Source organism: Jaculus jaculus, chromosome 13, assembly GCF_020740685.1.
Source record: "Jaculus jaculus isolate mJacJac1 chromosome 13, mJacJac1.mat.Y.cur, whole genome shotgun sequence".
In the NCBI taxonomy this organism is placed as follows: Eukaryota; Metazoa; Chordata; class Mammalia; order Rodentia; family Dipodidae; genus Jaculus; species Jaculus jaculus.
Window position 1 is genome coordinate 8,858,447 of NC_059114.1, and position 23,708 is coordinate 8,882,154.

Here is a 23,708-nt window from a genome sequence, read left to right on the forward strand (position 1 = left end):
CAGATGCACAAGATGGTGCATGCATCTGGAGCTCGTTTGCAGAGGCTAGAGGCTCTGGTGGTCATTCTCTCTCTCTTTCTCTACTTGAAATTAAACAAACAAAAATATTTTAAAAAAGAACAACTCAGGTTTCATCTGAGCATGGTGGCACATGTCTAGTCCCAGCACTTGGGAAGCTGAGGGAGAAGGATCACCACGAGTTCATTGCCAGCCTGGGCTACAGTTTCAGGTAAACCTGGGCTAGAGAGAGAGATCCTGCCTCAGGGGGATAAAAAAAAAGACAAGTTTCCAATTTACTTATGTTCTCCATAAGCTTACAAGAAGTTTACGCTCCTGTCACATACACACTACGGATTCTAATTAGTTATGCGTATCTCTTCTTGAACCTAAGGCTTTCAAACTTGCCTATACCAGGCAAGCTTGGGGAGGTTGGGAAAAACATACACAGTGAATTCTCCAGGACAGCTTAGGCTAGAGAGCTAGATCCTACGTGGATAAACAAACAAGCAAATAAAAATTTAATTAAAAAAATATATCTCCAATTCCAAGGCACAGCCTGGGTGCTATATACCCACACATTTTACCCTAAAGGGGTAAAGTGTGGCTAGGCTTAGATGGGGTAGGGCAAGGCAGGATACATGACTAACTGGTCCACTGAGGGGCCCTCCCTCTTCCTTCTGAGCACAGACTGTAGCTCAGCCCAATACCACGTGACTGTACAACTAACTGTTGAGAGTGGAATGCTCAGATTTTCAACCCTTTTATGATTCCACTGTGTACAATAAAAGATGTCTTAGAAACCTATCAGAGGGCCACATACATTTGCGTCTCACCTTGATGAGGCAGTCCTCTTCTTGAGACGACAGGAGAACATTCTCTGGCTTCAAGTCCCTATGGATGATGCCATTCTCATGAAGGTACTACACAAAAGCAACAGGGCAGGGCCCTCGATTTATGCCACGCACACGTGAGGAGACACGTTGGGTGACGCATGTGGGGAGATGGTGGGTGAAACTGTAAACTGACTTATGCATAATCATAACCACATTCCTCAAAATCATAGAGCTGTTGGATAAAGGGATTAGAGTTTGTTTTCCATAAAAATCTTTAAAAGTTTTTTTTTTTTTTTTTAATTGCTTAAAGGGCTAAAGAGATGGCTCAGCAGTTAAAAACGCTTGCTTACAAAGCCTGGGTTTGATTCCCCAGTACCCACATAAAACCAGATGTACAATGTGGCTCATGGGTCTAGAGAAAAGAAGGGAGGGAGGGAGGAAGAGAGGGAAGGAAGGGGATCGTAACTGTGAACTTCAACCTCTGGGGCCGAAGGAAAATTTCTTCCCAAAAACCTCCACTGGGGAATGGGGTCTGGTGAAAACTTCAAGAAAGACCTCCCTTACTCCCTCCCACTACAAGAACTGCTCCTGGTCAACTCATTTCCTGCACCTGGAGGAGGTTCACAAGAGAGGAGCCCTTGAGGTGGTGGGGGAGAGGGGAGGAGAGTAGGGAATCCCAACCACCAAATTTGGGTTGAGAAGCGGCAATGTCCTGCAAAGCAGAGTGCGGCCAGATGCTCATCAACCAGCCCACCAAACAGAAAGCTGTGTTCATGCCACACCGGCACGGGCATCTGCAGGCTGCAGTTAATGGACATTGCCACTTAGGATCCCAGGAGAACCCATCCCAGTGACTCCGGACTGTCACCCTGGCCCTCAAACCCACCCAGCAGGTATAGGAGCTCTTCACAGGGGCTAGGTGGGAACAAAACTGAACGCCCTTCCAGAAAGATCTCTATGACAAAGACAGGAAAGATAGAATTATCAGGGGTTGTTTTCTTTTAAAAAAATTATTTATGTAAGACAGAGAATGGGCGGCCTCTAGCCACTGCAAATGGGCTCCAGGTACATGTGCCACCTTGTGCATCTGGCTTATGTGGGTCCTGGGGAATCAAACCTGGGTCCTTAGACTTTACAAGCAAGTGCCTTAACTACTAAGCCATCTCTTCAGCTCCAGGGCTTGTTTTTTTGTGCAGCACTGGGGACTAACCCTAAGCCCTGTGCACGCTAGGCAAGGGCTCTCCCTCTGAAGTGTATTCCAAACCCTTTGTTTGTACATTTTGAGACAAGTTCTTTGTAAATTGCCCAGGTTGGCCTTGAACTCGCCAATTTCTGCCTCCCCAAATTGCTGGAATTACAGGCCCAAGCCACCAGGCCTACTTATTTCTTTAGCTCCCTCTCTTTCTGTCACTTAAATTCACAGCAAAAGCTCTGTCTTTTGAATCACAGGGGTAAGAGATTTCTACTAAAGACAGAACAACAGACACAAAAAGATCTCTTCTAAGTTTAACTCCTCAGTCCTCAGCCATCTGCCTAACACACAGCACAACTCACATTACAAAAAAGTGGACTGCTTAAAAAGCGGAGGGTTTCTCTTACTTGTACAGCTAAGAGCATCTGGTAAAAGTAGAGCTTGCAGGTCATTTCCTTCAGACGTCTGTTCCCCACCACCCGGTCAAAGAGCTCTCCTCCTTCCATCCTGAAACAGACAAAGCAGAGGGGTCATTCAAGAAAACAGCAAAAATGAAATAAACTCATTCAGACAAGCAAACGGGAGCGAGTGGGGTACAGCAATGGCAGAACACTTGTTTCACATGCATAAAAGCCTGGGTTTGATCCTAGCGTGAGCACTCACACACCCCGTGTAAACACCTGCTATTTTTATACACTCTTGACTTCCATTTTGAAAACTAACAAGCTAATAAAGTATCATCCACAACCAGATGTTCAAACTGGTCGGCACTGGTAACACCTGGGGGACTTTTAAAATCCAATTCCAAGCTGAGCATGGTGGCGTGTGCCTTTAATTCCAGCACTCGGGAGGCAGAGATAAGAGGATCACTGTGAGTTTTAGGACACCCTGAGACTACATAAATTCCAGGTCAGCCTGGGTTAAAGAGAGAGACCCTATCTCAAAACACCAAAATAATAATAATAATAATAATAATAATAATAATAATAATAATGAATCTGATTCTAGAGCGGGGTGGAGTGATGGCTCAACAGTTTTAAAAATGCTTGCTTGCAAAGCCTGCCAGACTGGGTCTGATTCCCCAGTACTCACATAAAGCCAGATGCACAAAGTGGTACCATTTATCTAGAATTCACTTACAATGGCAAGAGGCCCTATCCCTCTCTCTCTATTTCTCTGTTTTTTGTTTGTTTGTTTGTTTTTGGTTTTTCGAGGTAGGGTGTCACTCTAGCTTAGGCTGATCTGGAATTCACTATTTAGTCTCAGGGTGGCCTCGAACTGTCAATGATCCTCCTACCTCTGCCTCCCGAGTGCTGGCATTAAAGGCGTGCGCCACCACGCCCGGCTCCCATTCTCTCTTCCTTGCACTCCCTTTTTCCCTTCCTCCCTTTTCACTTTCTGCTTGCAAATATATATTAAATGATTTTAAAAATCCAATTCCAAGGCTGGAGAGATGGCTTAGCAGTTAAGTGCTTGCCTGTGAGGCCTAAGAACCCTGGTTCGAGGCTCCATTCCCCGGGACCCACGTAAGCCACACGCACGAGGGGGCGCACACATCTGGAGTTCGTTTGCAGTGGCTAGAGGCCCTAGTGCACCCATTCTCTCTCTCTCTCTCTCTCTCCTCTATCTGCCTCTTTCTCTATCTCTTGCTTTTAAATAAATAGATAAAAATAAACAAAAAAATTTTTTTTGAAAAATCCAATTCCAGGCTGGGCATGGTAACACACGCCTTTAATCCCAGCAATCAGGAGGCAGAGGCAAGAGGATCACCGTGAGTTCAAAGCCACCCTGAGACTAAATAGTGAATTCCAGGTTAGCCTGGGCTAGAGGGAGACCCTACTTCAAAAAAAAAAAAAAAAGTACCAAAAAAGTATACAGCCTGTAAGGTTAATGTGAAGATAAATGGGTCAATTTGCATAAAGTGCTCACAACAGTAGACCCGTACTGGGCTCACGCAAGTGCCTTCAAATATCAGCGAGTATCAGTAAATGTTATTATTGCTGCCGATATGTGTTGTGTGTGTGTGCACACACTTAATGTGGGTGCCATGGGCATGTACACGGAGGCCAAGGACCACTTTCACAGCAGTCCTCGCCTTCCCACATCATTTGAGAAAGACTCTCTGAATTCTTGCTCTGCTGTCCTTTGCTGCACTCCCACAGGCTTCTGGAAAGTTCTCCTGTCTCCACCTCCCATCTCCCCATCAGCATGCCGGGACCACAGAAGCCCAATATGACTTCCAGCTTTTTTTTTTTTTTTAAGATTTTATTTATTTATTAGAGAGAGAGAGAGAGAGAAAAGGCATGCCAGGGCCTCTAACCACTGCAAAGGAACTGCAGATGCATGCATCACCTTGTGCATCTAGCTTAAATGGGATCCAGAGAATGGAACCTGGGTCCTGTAGTTTCGCAGGCAAGCGCCTTCACCGTTGAGCCATCTCTGCAGTCCTGGCTTCCAACTTTTTACATGGAGTCTGGGGATCGAACTCAGAAACTCCACCTTGAGCAGCACACATGTTATTGTCTCAGCCCAATAAGCCACTATTACTAAACAGTGCTACCTGGATCCAATCAGGTAACAGGCTCCCATCTGGTAGCAAGAGACAGTCCCTCAGGCACCTGTCTCTTCTACTGTGATGAGGCTCTTGTTTTTCACATAATCTTTTTGTATTTTTAAAAAACATGTATTTTTTATTATTTATTTATTTTCTCAATTTTTATTAACATTTTCCATGATTATAAAAAGTATCCCATGATAATACCCCCCCCCCACTTTCCCCTTTGAAATTCCATTTTCCATCCTATCCCCTCCCCATCTCAATCAGTCTCTCTTTTATTTTGATGTCATGGTCTTTTCCTCCTCTTATGATGGTCTTGTGTAGATAGTGTCAGGCACTATGAGGTCATGGATATCCAGGCCATTTTATGTGTGGAGGGAGCACAAAACATGTATTTTTAATATTTTATTTATTTATTTGAGAGAGAAAGAAGTAGATATAGAGAGAATGGGTGCACCAAGGCTTCTAGCCACTGCAAATGAACTCCAGATGCTTGCACCACCTTGTGCATCTGGCTTATATGGGTGCTGGGGAATCAAACCTGGGTCCTAAGCTTTCGCAGACAAGTGCCTTAACTGCTAAGTCATCTCTCCAGCCCCCAATTTATTTTTCATTTTACTTATTCATTTATTTATTTTTTATGTTTTTGGTTTTTTGAGGTAGGGTCTTGCTCTATACCAGGCTGATGTGGAATTCACTATGTAGTTTCAGGGTGGCCTTGAACTCCATCTTCTGTTTTTTATTTTCATTTTTTTATTAACAACTTCCATGATTATAAAAGATATCCCTAATTTATTTTTTATTTACTTATTTGAGACAGTGAGAGGGAGAGAAAGAGAAAGAATGGGTACACCAGGCTCTCTAGACACTGCAAATGAACTCCAGATTCATGCGCCAACTTGTGCATCTGGCTTACATGGGACCTGAGGAACTGAATCTAGGTCCTTAGGCTTGGCAGGCCTAAGGCTAAGCCATCTCTCCAGTCCTATTTTTTAAAATTTATATTTACTTATTTATTTTTGGTTTTTCGAGATAGGGTCTCACTCTAGCACAGGCTGACCTGGAATTCACTCTGTAGTCTCAGGGTGGCCTCAAATTCACCATGATCCTCCTACCTCTGCCTCCCGAGTGCTGGGATTAAAGGCATGTGCCACCACGCCGGGCTTAATTTTTTAATTTTTGAGCAGGACAAAGAGGGAGGAAGGGAGGAAGAGAGTGGGTGCATGCCAGGCAAACTCCAGACGCATGCACCACTTTGTGCATGTAGCTTCACATGGGTACTGGGGATTCCAACCTGGCTTGCAAGAAAGCAAGCTCCAAGCAGGGTGTGGGGGCTCACGCCTTTAATCCCAGCACTCGGGAGGCGGAGATAGAAGGCTCGCTGTGAGTTTGAGGCGAATCCTGAGATTACATAAGTGAATTCCAAGTGAAACTCTACCTCGGAAAAGAAAAAAGAAAGAAAGCCCCTTAACCAGGACGCTCTCTCTCCTGCCCCGTTTTTCATGTCGTCTTAATGGACGATGCTCACAGGCACCATGTGCACAGCATTCCTTGCCTGCCACAACAGCTGCTCCCAGAAAACACTGCGAATTATGCAAGAACGGACAGAACACAAGCCTATTCCAGAAACGAAACAGGAAGCTGTTTTGGTTACACTGGATTAATAAAGAACATGGTAGCCCTTGAAGACACTGTCAGATATTCAAATGCCACCATTCAACCAGGTCCCGTGATCCCAAGCAGAAAGCTTCAACCACGCAGGTATTTCCAGAATAATAACGCTGACTCACTAAGTACCCACATGTTCCAGGTGCTCTGTGGGGCATGCCATCCCTTGTAGCATGTAATCCTTACAAGGAATCTGCGTGTGAGGGTGTCATTATTATCCACATTAAAAAAAATTATTTTTTTAATTTAATTAATTAATTTATTTATTTGAGAGCGACAGACACAGAGAGAAAGACAGATAGAGGGAGAGAGAGAGAATGGGCGCGCCAGGGCTTCCAACCTCTGCAAACGAACTCCAGACGCGTGCGCCCCCTTGTGCATCTGGCTAACGTGGGACCTGGGGAACCGAGCCTCGAACCGGGGTCCTTAGGCTTCACAGGCAAGCGCTTAACCGCTAAGCCATTTCTCCAGCCCCCAAAAAATTATTAATAAACTTTGTATCTATTTAAAAATAATATATATATATTTGTTTATTTATTTGACAGAGAGAAAGAGGGAGAAGGGGGGGGAGAGAGAGAGAATGGGTGTACCAGGGCTCCAGCCACTTCAAACGAAATCCAGATGCATGCGCCCCTTGTGCATCTGGCTTACATAGGTCCTGGAGAATTGAACCTTTGGGTCCTTTGGCTTTGGAGACAAATACCTTAACTGCTAAGCCATCCCTCCAGCCCCCACATTTAAAAAATATATTTTATTTATTTAATCGAGAAAGAGATAGAGACGAGGGGAGGGGAGAATGGGCGTGCCAGGGCATCCAGCCACTGCAGACAAACTCCAGATGCATGTGCCATATGCATCTGGCTTACGTGGGCCCTAGGGGATTGAACCTGGGTCGTTTGCCTTTGCAGGCAAGTGCCTTAACCACTAAGCCATCTCTCCAGCCCCACATTTAATGCTGAGAAAATAAGACTTCACTGAAATTAACTCATCCATGGTCAATTAGCCAGTCACGAGCACGGTGGAGCTCAGACCTAAACTATCTAATTTTGGAAATAGCTTTTATAATAATCACAGCCAGCCATGGTGGCACATGCCTGTAATCCCAGCACAAGGGAGACAGAGGTTGGAGGACCTGTGAGTTTGAAGGCAGCCTGGGACCACAGAGTGATGCAGATCCTAGACTACAGCGAGACTATATCACAAAAACAAACAAAAGGAAAAAAAATACATTTTATATATGTGTGTGTGTGTGTGTTTGTGTGTGTATATAAATTTATGAGCACACACACACCCTGTGGGCCTCACCGCCACATACACATGGAAAGTCAAGCTTTTGTTCAGCTCTTCACTGGCTTACCAGCACTTAGATGGAAATATAAATTTAAAACTTGGTTACTTACAACTCCAAGACGATGTAATAATCTTCAGCATCGAAAAAGGCTTTAATCTTGATGATGCACGGCTGACATAGAAAAAGAAGAAAAACTAGTGAGAAACTAAAAATGGATGGGAACCTCAAAAGCCACAGAATTTGAAACATCTGCCCAGAGGTTCAGGATGGCCAGGAGTAGGCATTTGGTCCCCTGACTCAGGTCTTTTTGCAATCCAAGGACAAGAGCAGGCAGAACACACAGCGAGAACACACAAGACACGTTCTACCCCACGACGGCAGCAAGGGGCTGCTTCATATTTGTTGACGAGGAAGTCCTAGCTAGAAATGAAATCGGGTCTTCCCAGCCTTCCTCCTCACTTGTCCAAAGCAGAGGGACTCAAGAAACCCAAAGGAGGGCTGGAGAGATGGGTCAGTGGTTAAGGAGCTTGCCTGTAAAGCCTAAGGACCCAAGTTCAATTACTTAAGACCCACATCCACATGAAGTGAGTCACACAAGGTGGCACAAGATCTGGAGTCAGTTTGCAGCAGCTGGAGGCACTGGCATGCCCAGTCTCTGTCTGTCTCTTCTATCTTTTTCTGCTTGCAAATAAACATTTTTTTTTAGAAAAGAAGAAAGGGCTGGAGAGATGGCTTAGCGGTTAAGTGCTTGCCTGTGAAGCCTAAGGACCCTGGTTCGAGGCTCGGTTCCCCAGGACCCACATTAGCCAGATGCACAAGGGGGCACATGTGTCTGGAGTTAGTTTGCAGTGGCTGGAATCCCTGGCGCGCCCATTCTCTCTCTCTCTCTCTGCCTCTTTCTCTGTCTGTCACTTTCAAATAAATAAATAAACATAAAACAAAAAATTTTAAAAAAAAGAAGAAAGTGGGCTGGAGAGATGCTTACCAGTTAAGGCATTTACCTGCGAAGCCTAAGGACCCAGGCTCAATTTCCAAGGTCCCACATAAGCCAGATGCACATGGTGGTATATGTGTCTGGAATTTGTTTGCAGTGGCTAGAGGCCCAGCACCCATTCTCTGTCTCCCTCTCTATGTCTCTAATAAATAAAAATAAATCTTTAAAAAAAAAAAAAGAAGAAAGTAGGGAAGGAGGGAGGGAGAGAGAGAGAAGGAGGGAAGGAAATCTGAAGAGCCTGACTAGAGATAGCTCCATGACAAAGGCTTACTGGGCCAGGCGTGGTGGTGCACGCCTTTAATCCCAGCCCTTAGGAGGCACAGATAGGAGGAACACCATGAGTTCAAGGCCACCCTGAAACTACATAGTGAATTCCGTATCAGCCTGGTCTAGAGGGACACCCTACCTCAAAAGTGAGAGAGAGAATAAGATGATCATTAGTTGGCCAGGCTAGAAGATTTGGGTCAAGTTTAATTCCAAGGCCTACCAAACCTATGGCTTACAACTTCACAGATGAATGAACGAATTCAAGAATTAATGAAGCTGAAAGAACTAATAAAAAGAAAGGTAGAGCTGAGTATGGTGGCGCACGCCTTTAATCCCAGCACTAGGGAGGCAGAGGTAGGAGAATGGCTGTGAGTTCAAGGCCACCCTGAGACTACATAGTGAATAGGTCAGCCTGGGCCAGAGTGAGACCCTACCTCAAAAAAAAAACAAAACAAACAAAAAAAAAAAACCTGTTGCAAATTATATGACAGCTAGGTAGCTAAGCATGTGTGTGCACACACATAAACACAAAGAAAGGAATGCAGGTTAAAACAATGCCAGTTTCATGGAAGACTATTTTCAGGGATCCTGTCTTAAAATATTCTTATTTATTTGCAAGGAGAGACAGAGAATGGGCACGCTATGCTCTAGCTGCTGCAAATGAATTCCATATGCATGTGCCACCTTGTGCATCTTGTTTTACCTGGGTGCTGGGGAATCAAACTTGGGTCCTTAGACTTTGCAGACAAGCACCTTGATTGCTAAGCCATCTTTCCAGCCCTTCTAGGATTTTTTTTTTTTTTTTTTGGCTTGTTACTAACCTGAAATGCTTTATACTTCCCACATTTTTAAAAAAATTTGTTTACTTTGATTTTTCGAGGTAGAGTCTTGCTCTAGCCCAGGCACACTTCCCACATTTTGAGAAGATTAACAAGGAACTGGATTTTATAGCCATACTTACATGATTAAGTTTCTTCAAAATTTCTATTTCAGTTTCAACATTTCGGGCTGCATCCTGGGATAAACAGAGTAGCGTTAGATTTTAATAATAACAATAACTGCTGGTATTGACAATGCTTACAGGTAGCTTATACCTGCATGAGTTCTAAACAAGGCTGTAAGTCACAAAAAGAAATTAAGACACAGAGGTGCATGAGCTACATTGGCTCATCTAAAATCACTGGGCATAGCCGGGCATGGTGGCACATGCCTTTAATCCTAGCACTTGGGAGGCAGAGGTAGGAGGATTGCCATAAGTTCGAGGCCACCCTGGAACTCCATAGGGAATTCCAGGTCAGCCTGGGCTAGAGTGAGACCCTACCTTGAAAAACCAAAACATAAATAAATAAGTAAAATAAAATCACTGGGCAGGGCGAGAGAGATGGCTTACTACATAGTAAATTCCAGGTCATCCTGGGCCACAGTGAGACCCTACATCAAAAAAAATAAATAAAATTTTTCTTGAAAGGGTTGGAGAGATAGTTCATCAGTTAGAGCACTTGTCTGCAAAGCCTAAGAACCCAGGCTCAATTCCCCAGTACCCATGCATAGCCAGATGCACAAAGTGGAGCAAGCATCTAGTTTGTTTTGCAGTGGCTAGAGTCCCTGGTGCGCCCATTCTCATTCTCTCTCTCTTCCTCCCTCTGTCTCTCTCTGCTTACAAATAATAAATAAAAATGTATTGAAGGGGCTGGAGAGATGGCTTAGCAGTTAACCGCATGCCTGTGAAGTCTAAGGACCCCGGGTGAAGGCTCTATTCCCCAGGACCCATGTAAGCCAGATGCACAAGGTGGCGCATGCGTCTGGAGTTCATTTGCAGTGTCTGGAGGCTCTGGCGCACCCATTCTCCCCCCACTCTCTCTCTCTCTGCCTCTTTCTCTGTCTGTCATTCTCAAATACATAGAAATAAAAATAAAAAACGACTATATAAATTATATTGAAAAAAAGACAAAGAAAATGTCAACTCAAATTTCTAATAATCGAGCTGGAGAGATGGCTTGGCTGTTAAGCACTTGCCTGTGAAGCCTAAGGTCCCCGGTTCGAGGGTCAATTCCCTAGGACCCATGTAAGCCACATGTACAAGGTGGCACATGCATCTCAAGTTAGTTTACAGTGGCTGGAGGGAGGCCCTGACAGGCCCATTCTCTCTCTATCTGCCTCTTTCTCTCTGTCTGTTGCTCTCAAATAAATAAAAACAGCCGGACATGGTGGCACACATCTTTAATCCTAGCTCTCAAGAGGCAGAGGTAGGAGGGCTGCTGTGAGTTCGAGGCCACCCTGAGAATACAGAGTTAATTCCAGGTCAGCCAGAGCTAGAGTGAGACCCTACCTTGAAAAAACAAAATAAATAAATAAATAAATAAATAAATATAATCAAATTTCTAATTATCAAGAAGATACAGGGATGGAGAGATGGCTTAGCAGTTAAGGCGCTTGCCTATGGAGCCTAAAGACCCAGGTTTGATTCCCCAGGAACCACATAAGCCAGATGTACACAGGTACTTGGAATTCGTTTGCGGCTGAAGGCCCTGATGCGCCCGTTCACTCTCTCGCCCCCCCCCCCACCTTCTCTCAGCCTCCTTCTTTCTCTTTCAAATAAATAAAAAAATTTCAAAAGTTAGATACAAGTTCTGAACTCAACCGTACACTAAAAGTGTATGAAGACACTGAGGAAAGAAATCTTCAGGACACAGAAGTTGTCTGTTACAATGGCAAGAGGATGACTTAAGAAACTCAACTTCCCAGGCTCCACCCTCTACAAGCAAAGCAGGTATGCAGAATCACATTGTGTACATCAGATAAGTACATCAGATGCCTAAGGACCCCAGAAGTCCAATTTCAAAATCCCATGTCTTCCTGTCAGGGGGTGTACTCCCATAATACAGAGGTCATGAGTTCACCATGAAAAGAGTGAAGATTTACAGAAGCCGGGAGATGCTTTCTTATCCTCCGAAAGGGGAAACAAGTTCAGAATGGCAGGGGAAAAGAAACATAACAACGTGAACACAGAAAGGAAGTTCCTCTTGCCATGTGAGAATGGAACTGCCAAGGGGAAAAAATTTAAAGAATGTTAAAGTATAATAGCCAGAAACAGCTGGCCACAAAGGGGACGTGATCGGGCTGTGTTTTGCATTATATTGCTTAGGATGTATGCCAACAATACATGTGGCCACATCAACCCATTCAGTAAATGTGAATTCCAGAAAAGGCAACAAAAGGAATATATGCTACATAAAAATTATTTAAATTTTCAAAAATATTTGAGCCGGGCATGGTGGCGCACGCCTTTAATCCCAGCACTCGGGAGGCAGAGGTAGGAGGATCGCCGTGAGTTTGAGGCCATCCTGAGATTATATAGTGAATTCCAGGTCAGCCTGAGCTCAAGTGAGACCCCACCTTTTAAAAAAAGAAAAAAAGGCTGAAGGCTTAATGGTTAAGGTGTTTGCCTGCAAAGCCAAAGGACCCAGGTTCAACTCCCCAGGATCCATGTAAGCAAGATGCACAAGGTGGCGCATGAGTCTTGAATTTGTAGCGGCTGGAGGCCCTGACGTGCCCAATTCTCTCTCTAAGCTGCCTCTTTCTCTCTAAAATAAATAACAATATTTTTTTAAGAGGGGGAAAAACAGTTCTTGTTTAAAAAAAAAGAAAAAAAGTATTTTATTTATTTTCAAGCAGAGGAAGAGAAAAGTGGAAGGAGGGAATGGGCATACCAGGGTCTCTTGCAACACAGCAAATAAATTCCAGATGCACACATGACTTTGTGCTTCTTGTTTTATGTGGGTACTGGGGAACTGAACCCAGGGCATCAGGCTTTACAAGTAAGCATCTATAATCACTGAGCCAACTCTCTAGCCTTCAAAAATAATCTAAAATTTAAAAATCTATAATTAAGGGCTGAATATAACTCAGTAAAGCACTTACCAAGCACGGCCAAGGCCCAGGGTTCAATCCCCACCATAAAAAGAAATAAATAAAAACAGGGTCTAGACAGATTGCTTAGCAGTTAAGGTGCTTGCCAGCAAAGCCTAACAACATGGGGTCAATTCCCCAGTACCCACGTAAAGCCAGATGCACGAAGCAGATGTACATCTGGAGTTTCTTTGCAGAAGCTGGAGTCCCTGGCACACCCATTCTCTCTCTCTCTTTCTGTCTCTTCTATCTTTCTTTGCTTGCAAATAAGTAAATTAAAGTAAAATAATAATAATAAAGTCTATAATCCCACCAAAAGAGCAAAGAAACGGAGTAACAAGAATTAGCTGAGTACATTATGATACAGCTAAGAGCAATTTCTTTTTTATAAATACTTAACTTTTTGCTTTTTTTTTAAATATATTTTATTTATTTATTTATATGAGAGAGGCAAAGAACGGGTGTGCCAGAGCCTCTAGCCACTACAAACAAACTCCAGATGCTCCCCCTTTTTATTTTTTATTTTTTTGAGGTAGGGTCTCACTTTAGCCCAGGCTGCACTGAAATTCACTATGTAACCTGAGGCTAGCCTCCACCACCCCAGTGCTGGGATTAAAGGCATGTGCCACCACATCCAGCCCCAATCTGTCTTTTGTTGTGATTCTGAGAACTTCTACTGCTCTGTCCCAGGATCATCCAGAACAATCACTTTCAGAACCCAATTCTGACCAGGCTAAGCACCACAAACACTGTTGTTCCGGCTGCCTCTCTGCATAAACTCATCGTGTTTGAGGCCAAACTAAACCACATGAGATCTGGTTTCAGGAAAAAAAAAAAAAAAAATTGGCATGATGGCATACGTCTTTAATCCCAGCACTTGGGAGGCAAAAGTAGGCGGATCACTGTGAGTTTGAGGCCAGCCTAAAACTACATAATAAATTCCAGGTCACCCTGGGCTAGAACAAAACCCTACCTCAAAAAAAAAAAAAAAAAAAAAAAAAGGAGGGGCTAGAGAGATGGCTCAGCTGTTAAGGTGCTTGCTGGCAGAGCCTAAAGACAGGAGTTCAGTTCCCCAGTAGCTACATGAAATCAGATGCACAAAGTGTGCATGCATCTGGAGTTGTCTGCAGCAGCTGAAGGCCCTGGCATGCACTCTCGTGCTCTCTCTCTCTCTGTTTCGCTCTGTTTGCAAATAAAATAAATAAATAATGAGCTGGAAAGATGGCTTAGCAGTTGAGGAGCTTGCCCATAAAGCCTAAGGACCCAAGTTCCACTCTCCACGTCCCACATAAGCCAGATGCACAAGGTGGCACATGCATCTGGAGTTCATCTGCAGCAGCTAGAGGCCCTGATGTGACCATTCTCTCTCTCTGTGTGTCTCAAATTTAAAAAAAAAAAAAAAAAATTAAGAAAAGAAGGCAAAAATACATAAGTAAATAAAATATTTAAACAAAGCAATTTTGGAGCCAGGCATGGTGAGTCATACCTTAATCCCAGCACTTGGGAGGAAGAGGTAGAAGGATTACCAGGAGCTTGAGGCTACCGTAAGACAACACAGTGACTTCTAGGTCAACCTGGGCTAGACGAGACCCCACCTCAAAAAAAATTACAAATAAATAAATAAATTTGGAGCTGGAGAAATGGCTCAACAGTTAAAGGTGCCTGCTGGCAAAGCCTGACAGCCTAGGTTCGAGTCCCCAGTACCCATATAGATGTACAAAGTAGTGCATGTATTTGGAGTTATTTTGCAGTGCCAGAAGGCCCTGGCACTGGCTTATACTCTCCTAAGTAAATAAATAGAGTTGGAGAGATGGCTTAGCAGTTAAGATGCTTGCCTGGGAAACCTAAAGACCCATGTGTGACTCTCTAGATCCCACATAGGGTAGACACACAAGGTGACGCAAGTGTACAACATCACACATGTGCACAAGCTGGCACACACGTGTGGAGTTCAATTACAGTGGCTAAAGTCTCTGGCATGCCAATTCGCTCATAAAAAAAAAAAAAACAAAACAAAAAAAACTACAAAATAAATTACTAAGCCAGGCATAGTGGCACATGCCTTTAATCTCAACACTCAGGATGCAGGGGTAGGAGGACTGCTGTGAGTTCAAGCCCAGCTGGGACTACAGTACGATGCAGGTCAGTCTGGTCCAGAGTGAGACCCTACCCTGAAAAAAACCAAAAATTAAAAAAAAAAAAAAAAAAAAAAAAACGATTTTGGGGCTAGAGAGATAAGTCAAGCTAAAGGTGCTCATATGTAAAACCTGACGTCCTGGGTTTGATTCCCAGGACCCATGTAAAGTCGGATGCAAAGGGACACAGACATCTGGAGTTCATTAGCAGTGGCAAGAGGCCCTGGAGTGCTCTTCCATTCTGTCTCTCTCTCTCTCCCCCTCGCAAATAAGTTAAGTGTTTTATTGCTATAAACACAGGCGCTTACCGCCTCTCTTGAGGAGCCAATGGCAAATTTCCTCTTGCTGATGATCTTGATGGCGACTTTCTTGCATGTTTTTCTCTCAAAAGCCAGTTTCACCTCCCCACAAGCTCCACTAGTGAGGAAAGCACAGACAGTGATCATTCAGGTTATTTATTTATTTATTGAAGAGAGAGAGAGACACACACACAAAGAGGCAGATAGGATGGGCACACCAGGGCCTCCAGCCACTGGCAACCAACTCCAGACACATGTACCACCTTGTGCATCTGGCTTTACGTAGGTACTGAGGAATCGAACTTGGGTCATTAGGCTTTGCAGGCAAGTGCCTTAACCGCTGAGCCATCTCTCCAGCCCCATTCAGGTTGTTTTTTTTAACCATGGGACTGATAAGGAATTAAAGACTACCTACATAACGACTCTCACTGTCCCTACATTCAGACGATAGGGACGTTTCCCCAGCATGAAATGTCAAGGGCACAACTGGATGTGGGCCATCCAGCACCAAGTCAGATCTGGAGTTCATCTTCAAGCAGGACAGTAAAAAACATCAATGTCATTACAACCCTGATTGTGAATAGGTCTCAGAAAAACAGTTAGGAAAATGAGAATTTACTTATCCCAAAGACTGGAGAAATATCAACGAGAACAGTCTTTCTGATGGAAAACTGGGAACCTGTGCTGAGAGTAATGACACATAATCGTAACCCTAGAGCTCAGTGGGCAAAAGTAGGACAGCAGGAAGTTCAAGGTCAGCTTAAGTTCCACAGAGAGTTCTAAATCAGCCTGGGATTAAAAAAAATCAGGCTGGAGAAATGGCTTAGTGGTTGGTGCACTTGCCTGCAAAGCCTAAGGACCCAGGTTTGACTCCCTAGTATCCATGTAAGCCAGATGCACATGGTGGCACATGCATCTGGAGTTCGTTTGCAGTGGCTAGAGGCCCTTGCATGCCCATTCTCTCTTGCTTCCTCTCTCTCTCTCTCAAATGGATAAATAAAAAATAAATAACTGTTACTAAAAATAAAAAAGAGCTGGGGTCTCCTGGCATGGTGGTGCATGCCTTTAACCCCAGTTTTAATTGGAAGGTGAAGGTAGAAGGATTATCATGATTTTGAGGCCACCCTAAGACTAAATAGTGAATGCCAGGTCAGCATGAGCTAACGTAAGACCCTACCTTGGAAAAAAAAAAAAAAAAAGACAAGAAGAACTAGGGCAAAATAGCCCAGCACTGAAAAGGCACCTGCTTATAAAGCTTGTCAGTCCAAGTTCAATTCCCCAGCGCCCACATAAAGCTGGATGCACAGTGGGAGATGGAGCCAAGAGGATCCTGAACTCTCAGACCGGCTAGTGTGACAGAGCTTTGCAGTGTGGCAGTGCGTACGCAGCAGCAGAAGACCCCGTCTCAAAGATGGTGGCGCATACACACTCCAAAGCTGTCCTCTGACCTCCACACATGTTCTGTGGCACTTGTGCCCAAATAAATAAATAAATAAATAAAAACTTTGGGGCTGGAGAGATGGCTTAGTGGTTAAAGTGCTTGCCTGCAAAGCCAAAAGACCCGGGTTCAATTCCCCAGGATCCATGTAAGCCAGATGCACATGGTGGCGCTGCATCTGGAGTTCGTTTACAGCACTTGGATGCCCTGGTGTGCCCATTCTCTCTTGTTCTCAACCCCTTTCTTCCATAAATTAAAAAAAAAAAACAAAAAAAAACTTTTTTGCGGGTGTTTTTTTTTTTTTTTTTCCCCAAGGTAGGGTCTTACTCTAGTGCAGACTGACCTAGAATACACTATGTAGTCTCAGGGTGGCCTCGAACTCACGGTGATCCTCCTACCTCTGACTCCCGAGTGCTGTGATTAAAGGTATGCGCCTCCATGACTGGCTTTTAAAAACCTTTAAAACATATTTTATTTATTTGAGAGAGAAAAGTGCAGAGAGAGAGACATACACAGACACAGAGAGAACAGGTGTGCCAGAGCCTCTAGCCACTGTAAACAAACTCCAGACACATGCGACACCTTATGCACCTGGCTTATGTGGGTACTGAGGAATGGAATCTGGGTCCGTATGCTTTACAGGCAAGCGCCTTAATTGCTAAGCCATCTCTCAAATTCCAATAAAAACTTTTTTTGGAAGACTACTGGTGGCTGGGAAGATGGCTTGGCTGTTAAAGCATTTACCTACAAAGCAAAATAACTGACGTTCAATTTCCCAGGACCCACATAAGCCAAATGCACAAGGTAGCACATGTGTCTGGAGGTCTTTTGCTGCTGTGGTGTGTGTGTGTGTGTGTGTGTGTGTGAGAGAGAGAGAGGGGGGGGGTAAGAGGATCACCATGAGTTTGAGGCCACCCTGAGACTCCATAGTAACTTCCAGATCAGCCTGGGCTACAGGGAGAACCTCGAAAAAAAACAAAAATAAAAAAAAATAAGGGAGCCAGGCATGGTACATGCCTTTAATACCAACACTCAGGAGGCAGAGGTAGGAGAATCACCATGAATTTGAGGCCAGCCTAAGACTACATAGGGAATTCCAGGTTATCCTGGGCTAGAGTGAAATCCTACCTCAAAAAAAAAAAAAAGTCCAGACATGGTGGCACATGCCTTTAATCCTAGGACTAGGAAGGCAGAAGTAGGACTGCCCTGAGTTTGAGGCCAGCCTGAAACTGCACAGTGAATCCCAGGTCAGCCTGGGCTAGCACAAGATCCTACCTCAAAAAAACAAAAATAGGGCTGGAGAGATGGCTTAGTGGTTAAGCACTTGCCTGTCAAGCCTAAGGACCCCAGTTACAGACTCGATTCCCCAGGACCCATGTTAGCCAGATGCACAAGGGGGTGCACGCATCTGGAGTTCCTTTGCAATGGCTGGAGGCCCTGGTGCACCCATTCTCTATCTATCTGCCTCTTTCTCTCGCTGTCTGTCGCTCTCAAATAAATAAATAAAAAACAAAAAAATTTTTAAAAACTAAAAAAAAAATAAACCAGGCATGGTGGCGCACGCCTTTAATCCCAGCACTCGGGAGGCAGAGGTAGGAGGATCGCCATGAGTTCGAGGCCACCCTGAGACTACAAAATGAATTCCAGCTAGAGTGAAACCCTACCTTGAAAAACCAAAAATATGTAATAATAATATATAAAATAATATGTAAAAACATGTAATAATAATAACAAGAAGGAGACTTTTAGAAGTATTTTTAAAAGGGCTGGAGAGATGACTCAAGGGTTAAAGGGGCCTTCTTGCAAAGCCTAACATTCTTGGTTCAATTCCCCAATACCCACATAAAGCCAAATGCACAAAGTGGTGCATATATATGGAGTTCATTTGTAGTGGCAGGGGAACCCTAGTATGCCCATTTTATCTCTCTCTTGTGCTATCTGCTTAAAAATAAATTTAGCCGGGAGTGGTGGCACATGCCTTTAACCCCAGCACTCGGGAGGCAGAGGTAGGAGGATTGCTGTGAGTTCAAGGCCACCCTGAGACTCCAATAGTGAATTCCAGGTCAGCCTGGGCTAGAGTGAGACCCTACCTTGAAAACCAAAAAAAATAAATAAATAAAATAAAAAATAAATTTAAAAACTACAAATTAAAAAAAAGTTAGGAAAAAAAATAGTTAGGGCTAGAGAGATGGCTTAGTGGTTAAGGTACTTGCCTACAATGCCAAAGGAACCAGGTTCAATTCCCAAGGACCCATGTAAGCCAGATGCACAAGGTGGCACATGCTTCTGTTGTTCACTGGCAGTGGCTAAAGGTCCTGGAGCACCCATCCTCTCTCTCTCTCTCTGCCTCTTTCTCTCAAATAAATAAAACTTAAAGAAAAAAAAAGTTAGCAATAAAGCCAAGCCTGGCATCACAGACCTACAATTCTAGCAATAAATTATATAAGAAAAATTAATTTAAAATTAATCTTTACCAAATAAACCAATAATATATCTATCACAAATACTTGCCCAACAGCTATGTTATGAATAGATAATAAATGTTATAAAATTGGTACCAAAAACTATCCAATGATCCACGTGTAAGGAAAAAATGAGATGCAATTCATTATGTAAGGAAAATAATTTACCTTCCAAGCGTTTTTGACATGATGTATTCATCCCTTAGTTCCTTGGGATACACTGATTGATCATCTACAGTCAGATCAAAAAATACAAAAACTAAGGGGAAAAAAAGGACAGAAATGGATTCGTTAACTCATTCAATGAGATACCTGGTTCTAGAATTAATTTTTATTTGGAACATAGGACAACTGTTTTATTCTAGCACATTTAATATGTAACCCAAAAGAAACTATCTATGTAAAATGAAGCATGTTGTGAAACCCTTTGAAAAATGACAGTTAAATTTTACCCTTCAATGGAAATACACACTAATGCTCTCACCAGAGGGCGGGGAATCTGAACAGAGCTATTGCTCAGTTACTGACCTCAGAATACTAACATACTGCACAAATATAAAGTACACATGCTGCCGGGCATGGTAGAGAATACCTTAATCCCAGTACTAGAGGCTGAGCTAAAAAGATCATTGTGAGTTTCAGACCAGCCTGGGACTACGGAGTGAGTTCCAGGTCAGCCTGAGCTAGAGTGAGATGTAACCTCAAAATAATAATAATAGCAGCTAAATAAAAATAAAATACAGGGGCTGGAGGGATGGCTTAGCGGTTAAGCGCTTGCCTGTGAAGCCTAGGACCCCGGTTTGAGGCTCAATTCCCCAGGACCCACATTAGCCAGATGCACAAGAGGGCGCACACGTCTGGAGTTCATTTGCAGTGGCTGGAGGCCCTGGCGTGCCCACTCTCTCTCTCTGTCTGTTTGCCCCTTTCTCTCTCTGTCTGTTGCTCTCAAATAAATAAATAAACAATAAAAAAATTAAAAAAAAGAAAATATTTTTATTTATTTGAGAGAGAAATAGGTGTGTGGGGGAGAGAGAGACAGAGAGAGAAAGGGTGAACCAGGGCCTCCAGCCACTGCAAATGAACTCCATATGCATGTGCCCCCTTGTGCATCTGGGTAACGTGGGTCCTGGGGAATCAAACCTGGATCCTTTGGCTTTGTAGGCAAATGCCGTAGCCACTAAGCCATCCCTCCAGCCTTAATTTTTTTTTTTTTTTAGGGTTTCACTCTAGCCCAGGCTGACTTAGAATTCACTGTGTAGTCTCAGGGTGGCCTTGAACTCACCACAATCCTCCTACCTCTGCTTCCTGAGTGCTGGAATTAAAAAGGCAACATGTCGGGCTAGAATGACATTTCTGAAATAGGGACTTTAGACTATAGTCCAAGCTGGCCTCAAGCTCGTGGTGATCTTCCCAGCACTTGGGAAGCAGAGGTAAGAGGATCGCCATGAGTTCTTGGCTACCCTGAGACTACATAGTGAATTACAGGTCAACCTAGACCAGAGTGAAACCCTATCTCGGGAAAAAAAAAAAAAAAAAAAAGTAATCAAGGGCTAGGGAGATGGTTCAACAGTTAAAGGCACTTGCTTGCAAAGCTTACCAGCCTGGATTGAACTCCCCTGCACCCACATAAAGCCAGACATAAAGTGGTGCATATGTTTGGTGTTTATTTGTAGTGGGAAGGAGACCATGGCATACCTATACACACATAAATTAATTTTAAAAGTACAGTAATCATATGACAATAAACTTACCTTTATTCCTACAGAGTGAAAGTGCAATTTCAGAATTGTTACTCAAAGGACGGCATTTTCCTTTTCCTACAAGTTCCGTATTGACAAAAGTTCCATTTCCACTGTGATCTTCTATGTATGCAATGTAAGAATTTTTAGGACCCATTTCCTAAAACAGAGGACACTGTCAGAATCTTAGCAGCAGGACTAACAGTGGGAAGATACCCCAGGTGGTGACCAGATTGGCAGGCCCTCCCAAACTTCTGGAGAACTGCCACCTACCCTGAAAATCCGAAAGTGTTTCTTGCTGTATGTCCTGTATTTATCCGTTCTTTTCAGCAGCGGTTCATCAAAGCAATATTCACAGCTTTTATCCCTCCCAAACCAGTAGCTGTCATTAACACAGTCTGTAACACAGAAGCACAGAGCAAAGGGCTGTTGATTTCATGTATCAAGTATCCCTCAAACCTGTTCATCACAGGCTGGGGTGTGGTGGCGCATGCCTTTAATCCCAGCACTCAGGAGGCAGAGGTAGGAGGATCACCATGAGTTCGAGGCTACCCTGAGACTACATAGTGAATTCCAGGCCAGCCTGAGCTAGAGTGAGACCCTACCTCGGAAAGCCAAAAAAAAAAAAAAAAAAAAAAAAACATTGGTCATCACATCTACTTGTAGTGGCTCATGTCTGTATCAGCATTTGGGAGGCTGAAGTAGGATGGTCACATAAAAGAGCAGCCTGGGCTACAAAGCAAGTTCCAGGTTAGCCTGGGCTAAAGTGAGACCATCCCTCACTAAGCAAAATAAGAAAGAGAAAAAAGAAAGGGCTGAAGAGATAGCTTAGTGGCAAAGGTGCTTGCTTGCCTACAAGGCCCAAGGACCTAGGTTTCATTCCCCAGTACACACATACACACATTCCCCAGTATGCACAAGGTGACATATGCCTCTGGAGTTTGTTTCCAGTGGCTGGAGGTCCTGGTGCACCCATTAGCCCTCTCTCTCTTTCTCTCTCAAGTAAATCAATATATTTTTTAAGAAAACAGCTGGGCATGGTGGCTCATCCCTTTTGGGAGCAGTAGATTGTTTGTTTGTTTAAAGCAGGGTCTCACTAACTCTACAGCCCAGCCTGGCCTTGAACTCATGGTGATCCGACCTCTACCTCCCAAGTGCTGAAATTAAAGGCATACACCACCATGCAGGGCTGTTTTGTCTTTTAAAAGTCATGCAGTGTGCCGGGCATGGTTGCACATGTCTTTAATCCCAACACTGGGAGTGGGGAGAAACAGAGACAGGAGGATTGCCATGAGTTCCAGGCCACCCTGAGACTACATAGTGAATTCCATGTGAGCCTGAGCTAGAGCAAGACCCCACCTCAGAAAACCAAAACAAACAAATAAAAGTCATACAGTGCTATGAGTTCGAGGCCAGCTTGAGACTACATATTGAATTCCAGGTTAGCCTAGGAGACAGTGAGACCCTACCTAGAAAAAAAAAAAAAAAAAAAGTCAGGCAGGCCGGGTGTGTTGGCACATGCCTTGAATCCCAGCACTTGGGAGGCAGAGGTAGGTGGATCACCATGAGTTCAAGGCCACCCTGAGACTCCGTAGTGAATTCCAAGTAAGTGTGGGCTAGAGTGAGACCTTACCTTGAAAAACCAAAAAAAAAAAAAGTCATGTTGACCTCAATATGATGATGATACACGCCTATAACGCCAGCTACTCAGAAGGATGAAGCAAGATGAAAACTCTGCAGATTCAAGGCCAGTTTGGGATATATGAAACCCAGTTCCAAAAAACAAAAACACACAAACAAGAGCTCCAGTGGACCACTGGTTAAAAGGCACTTGCTTTCAAAGCCTGCTGGCCAGGTTTCTATTCCCCAGTACCCACCTAAAGCCAGATGTACAAAGAGGCACATGTGTCTGGAGTTCGTTTTCAGCAGCAAGAAGCCCTGGCAGCACCCATTTATTCTCTCTCTCTGCTGACAAATAAATAAAAATATTTTTAAAAATAAGATAAATAAAACCTTGAGGCCAGCCAGTACAATTGCAATTTAGTGAGATCCTGTCTCAAAACACAGGGCTGGAGAGATGGCTTAGCAGTTGAGGCACTTGCCAGCAAAGCCTAAGGACCCAGGTTCAATTCCCCAGGACCCAAGGTGGCACATGCATCTGGAGTTTGTTTGCAGTAGCTAGAGGCCCTGGCATGCCCTCTTTTCTCTCTCTCTCTCTCTCTCTCTCTCTCTCTCTTAAATAAATTAATTAATTAAAAAGAAATGTCTTACCAAGATTGGAGAATCCATCCTGAAGGGCCCATAATCGAGCCCAGGGGGCAGGGACAGGCTCCTCCGGTTCTTGGTCTTCTGGGATAGAACAGAGTTCTTGAGTAGACACTGTCTCTAAGGAGCTCAGAGTGCCAGAGCTGGAGTGAGAGGACTGGCTGGAGGTGGGCGCCGTGCCGGTGGAAGAGCTGGACGTGCTTTGGGACTGGGACTGGGAGGAGAAGCCATGCAGCTGAGAGAGAGGACCCTGCGGCTGGGTGAAGCCTCCCTGGGACTGTGAGCCACCAGTGCCGTGGGCCTGTGATGAGGTGCTTCCCTGGGACTGCGGGCTCTCCGCATCCGTCTCCCGAGACATGGCAACCTCAAAAGAGCAAGATGAGAGTCAAAGTGACGTTGAGCTGGGGACGGAGATGCAGCTCAGTAGTAGAGCATTTGCCTAGTATATGCAAACTGCTGGGCTTGCATTCCCACTATCACCAACACACACACACACACACACACACACACACACACACACACACACAGGCCGGGTGTGGTGTGGTGGCACACGCCTTTAATCCAAGCACTTGGGAGGCAGAAGTAGGAGGATCGCAGTGAGTTCAAGGCCACCCTGAGACAACATAGCCAATTCAGGTCAGCCTGGGCCAGAATGAGAC

General features: G+C 44.2%; 1 protein-coding gene across 2 annotated transcripts in view; it reads right to left on the reverse strand.

The window, feature by feature from the left end:
- Positions 1-23,708, reverse strand: part of Chek2 (checkpoint kinase 2) — a 37,458-nt gene that overhangs the window by 8,433 nt on the left and 5,317 nt on the right. For both annotated transcript variants that reach the window (XM_045132567.1, XM_045132568.1), the window contains 9 exons: positions 23,056-23,413; positions 21,058-21,182; positions 20,797-20,944; positions 19,214-19,304; positions 15,155-15,263; positions 9,764-9,817; positions 7,651-7,712; positions 2,433-2,532; positions 834-920 (listed from right to left, as the gene is read on the reverse strand). In XM_045132567.1, the coding sequence (XP_044988502.1) occupies positions 834-920; positions 2,433-2,532; positions 7,651-7,712; positions 9,764-9,817; positions 15,155-15,263; positions 19,214-19,304; positions 20,797-20,944; positions 21,058-21,182; positions 23,056-23,407 (1,128 nt within the window). In that variant the 5' untranslated portion in view covers positions 23,408-23,413. The remainder of the gene's footprint in view (positions 1-833; positions 921-2,432; positions 2,533-7,650; positions 7,713-9,763; positions 9,818-15,154; positions 15,264-19,213; positions 19,305-20,796; positions 20,945-21,057; positions 21,183-23,055; positions 23,414-23,708) is intronic.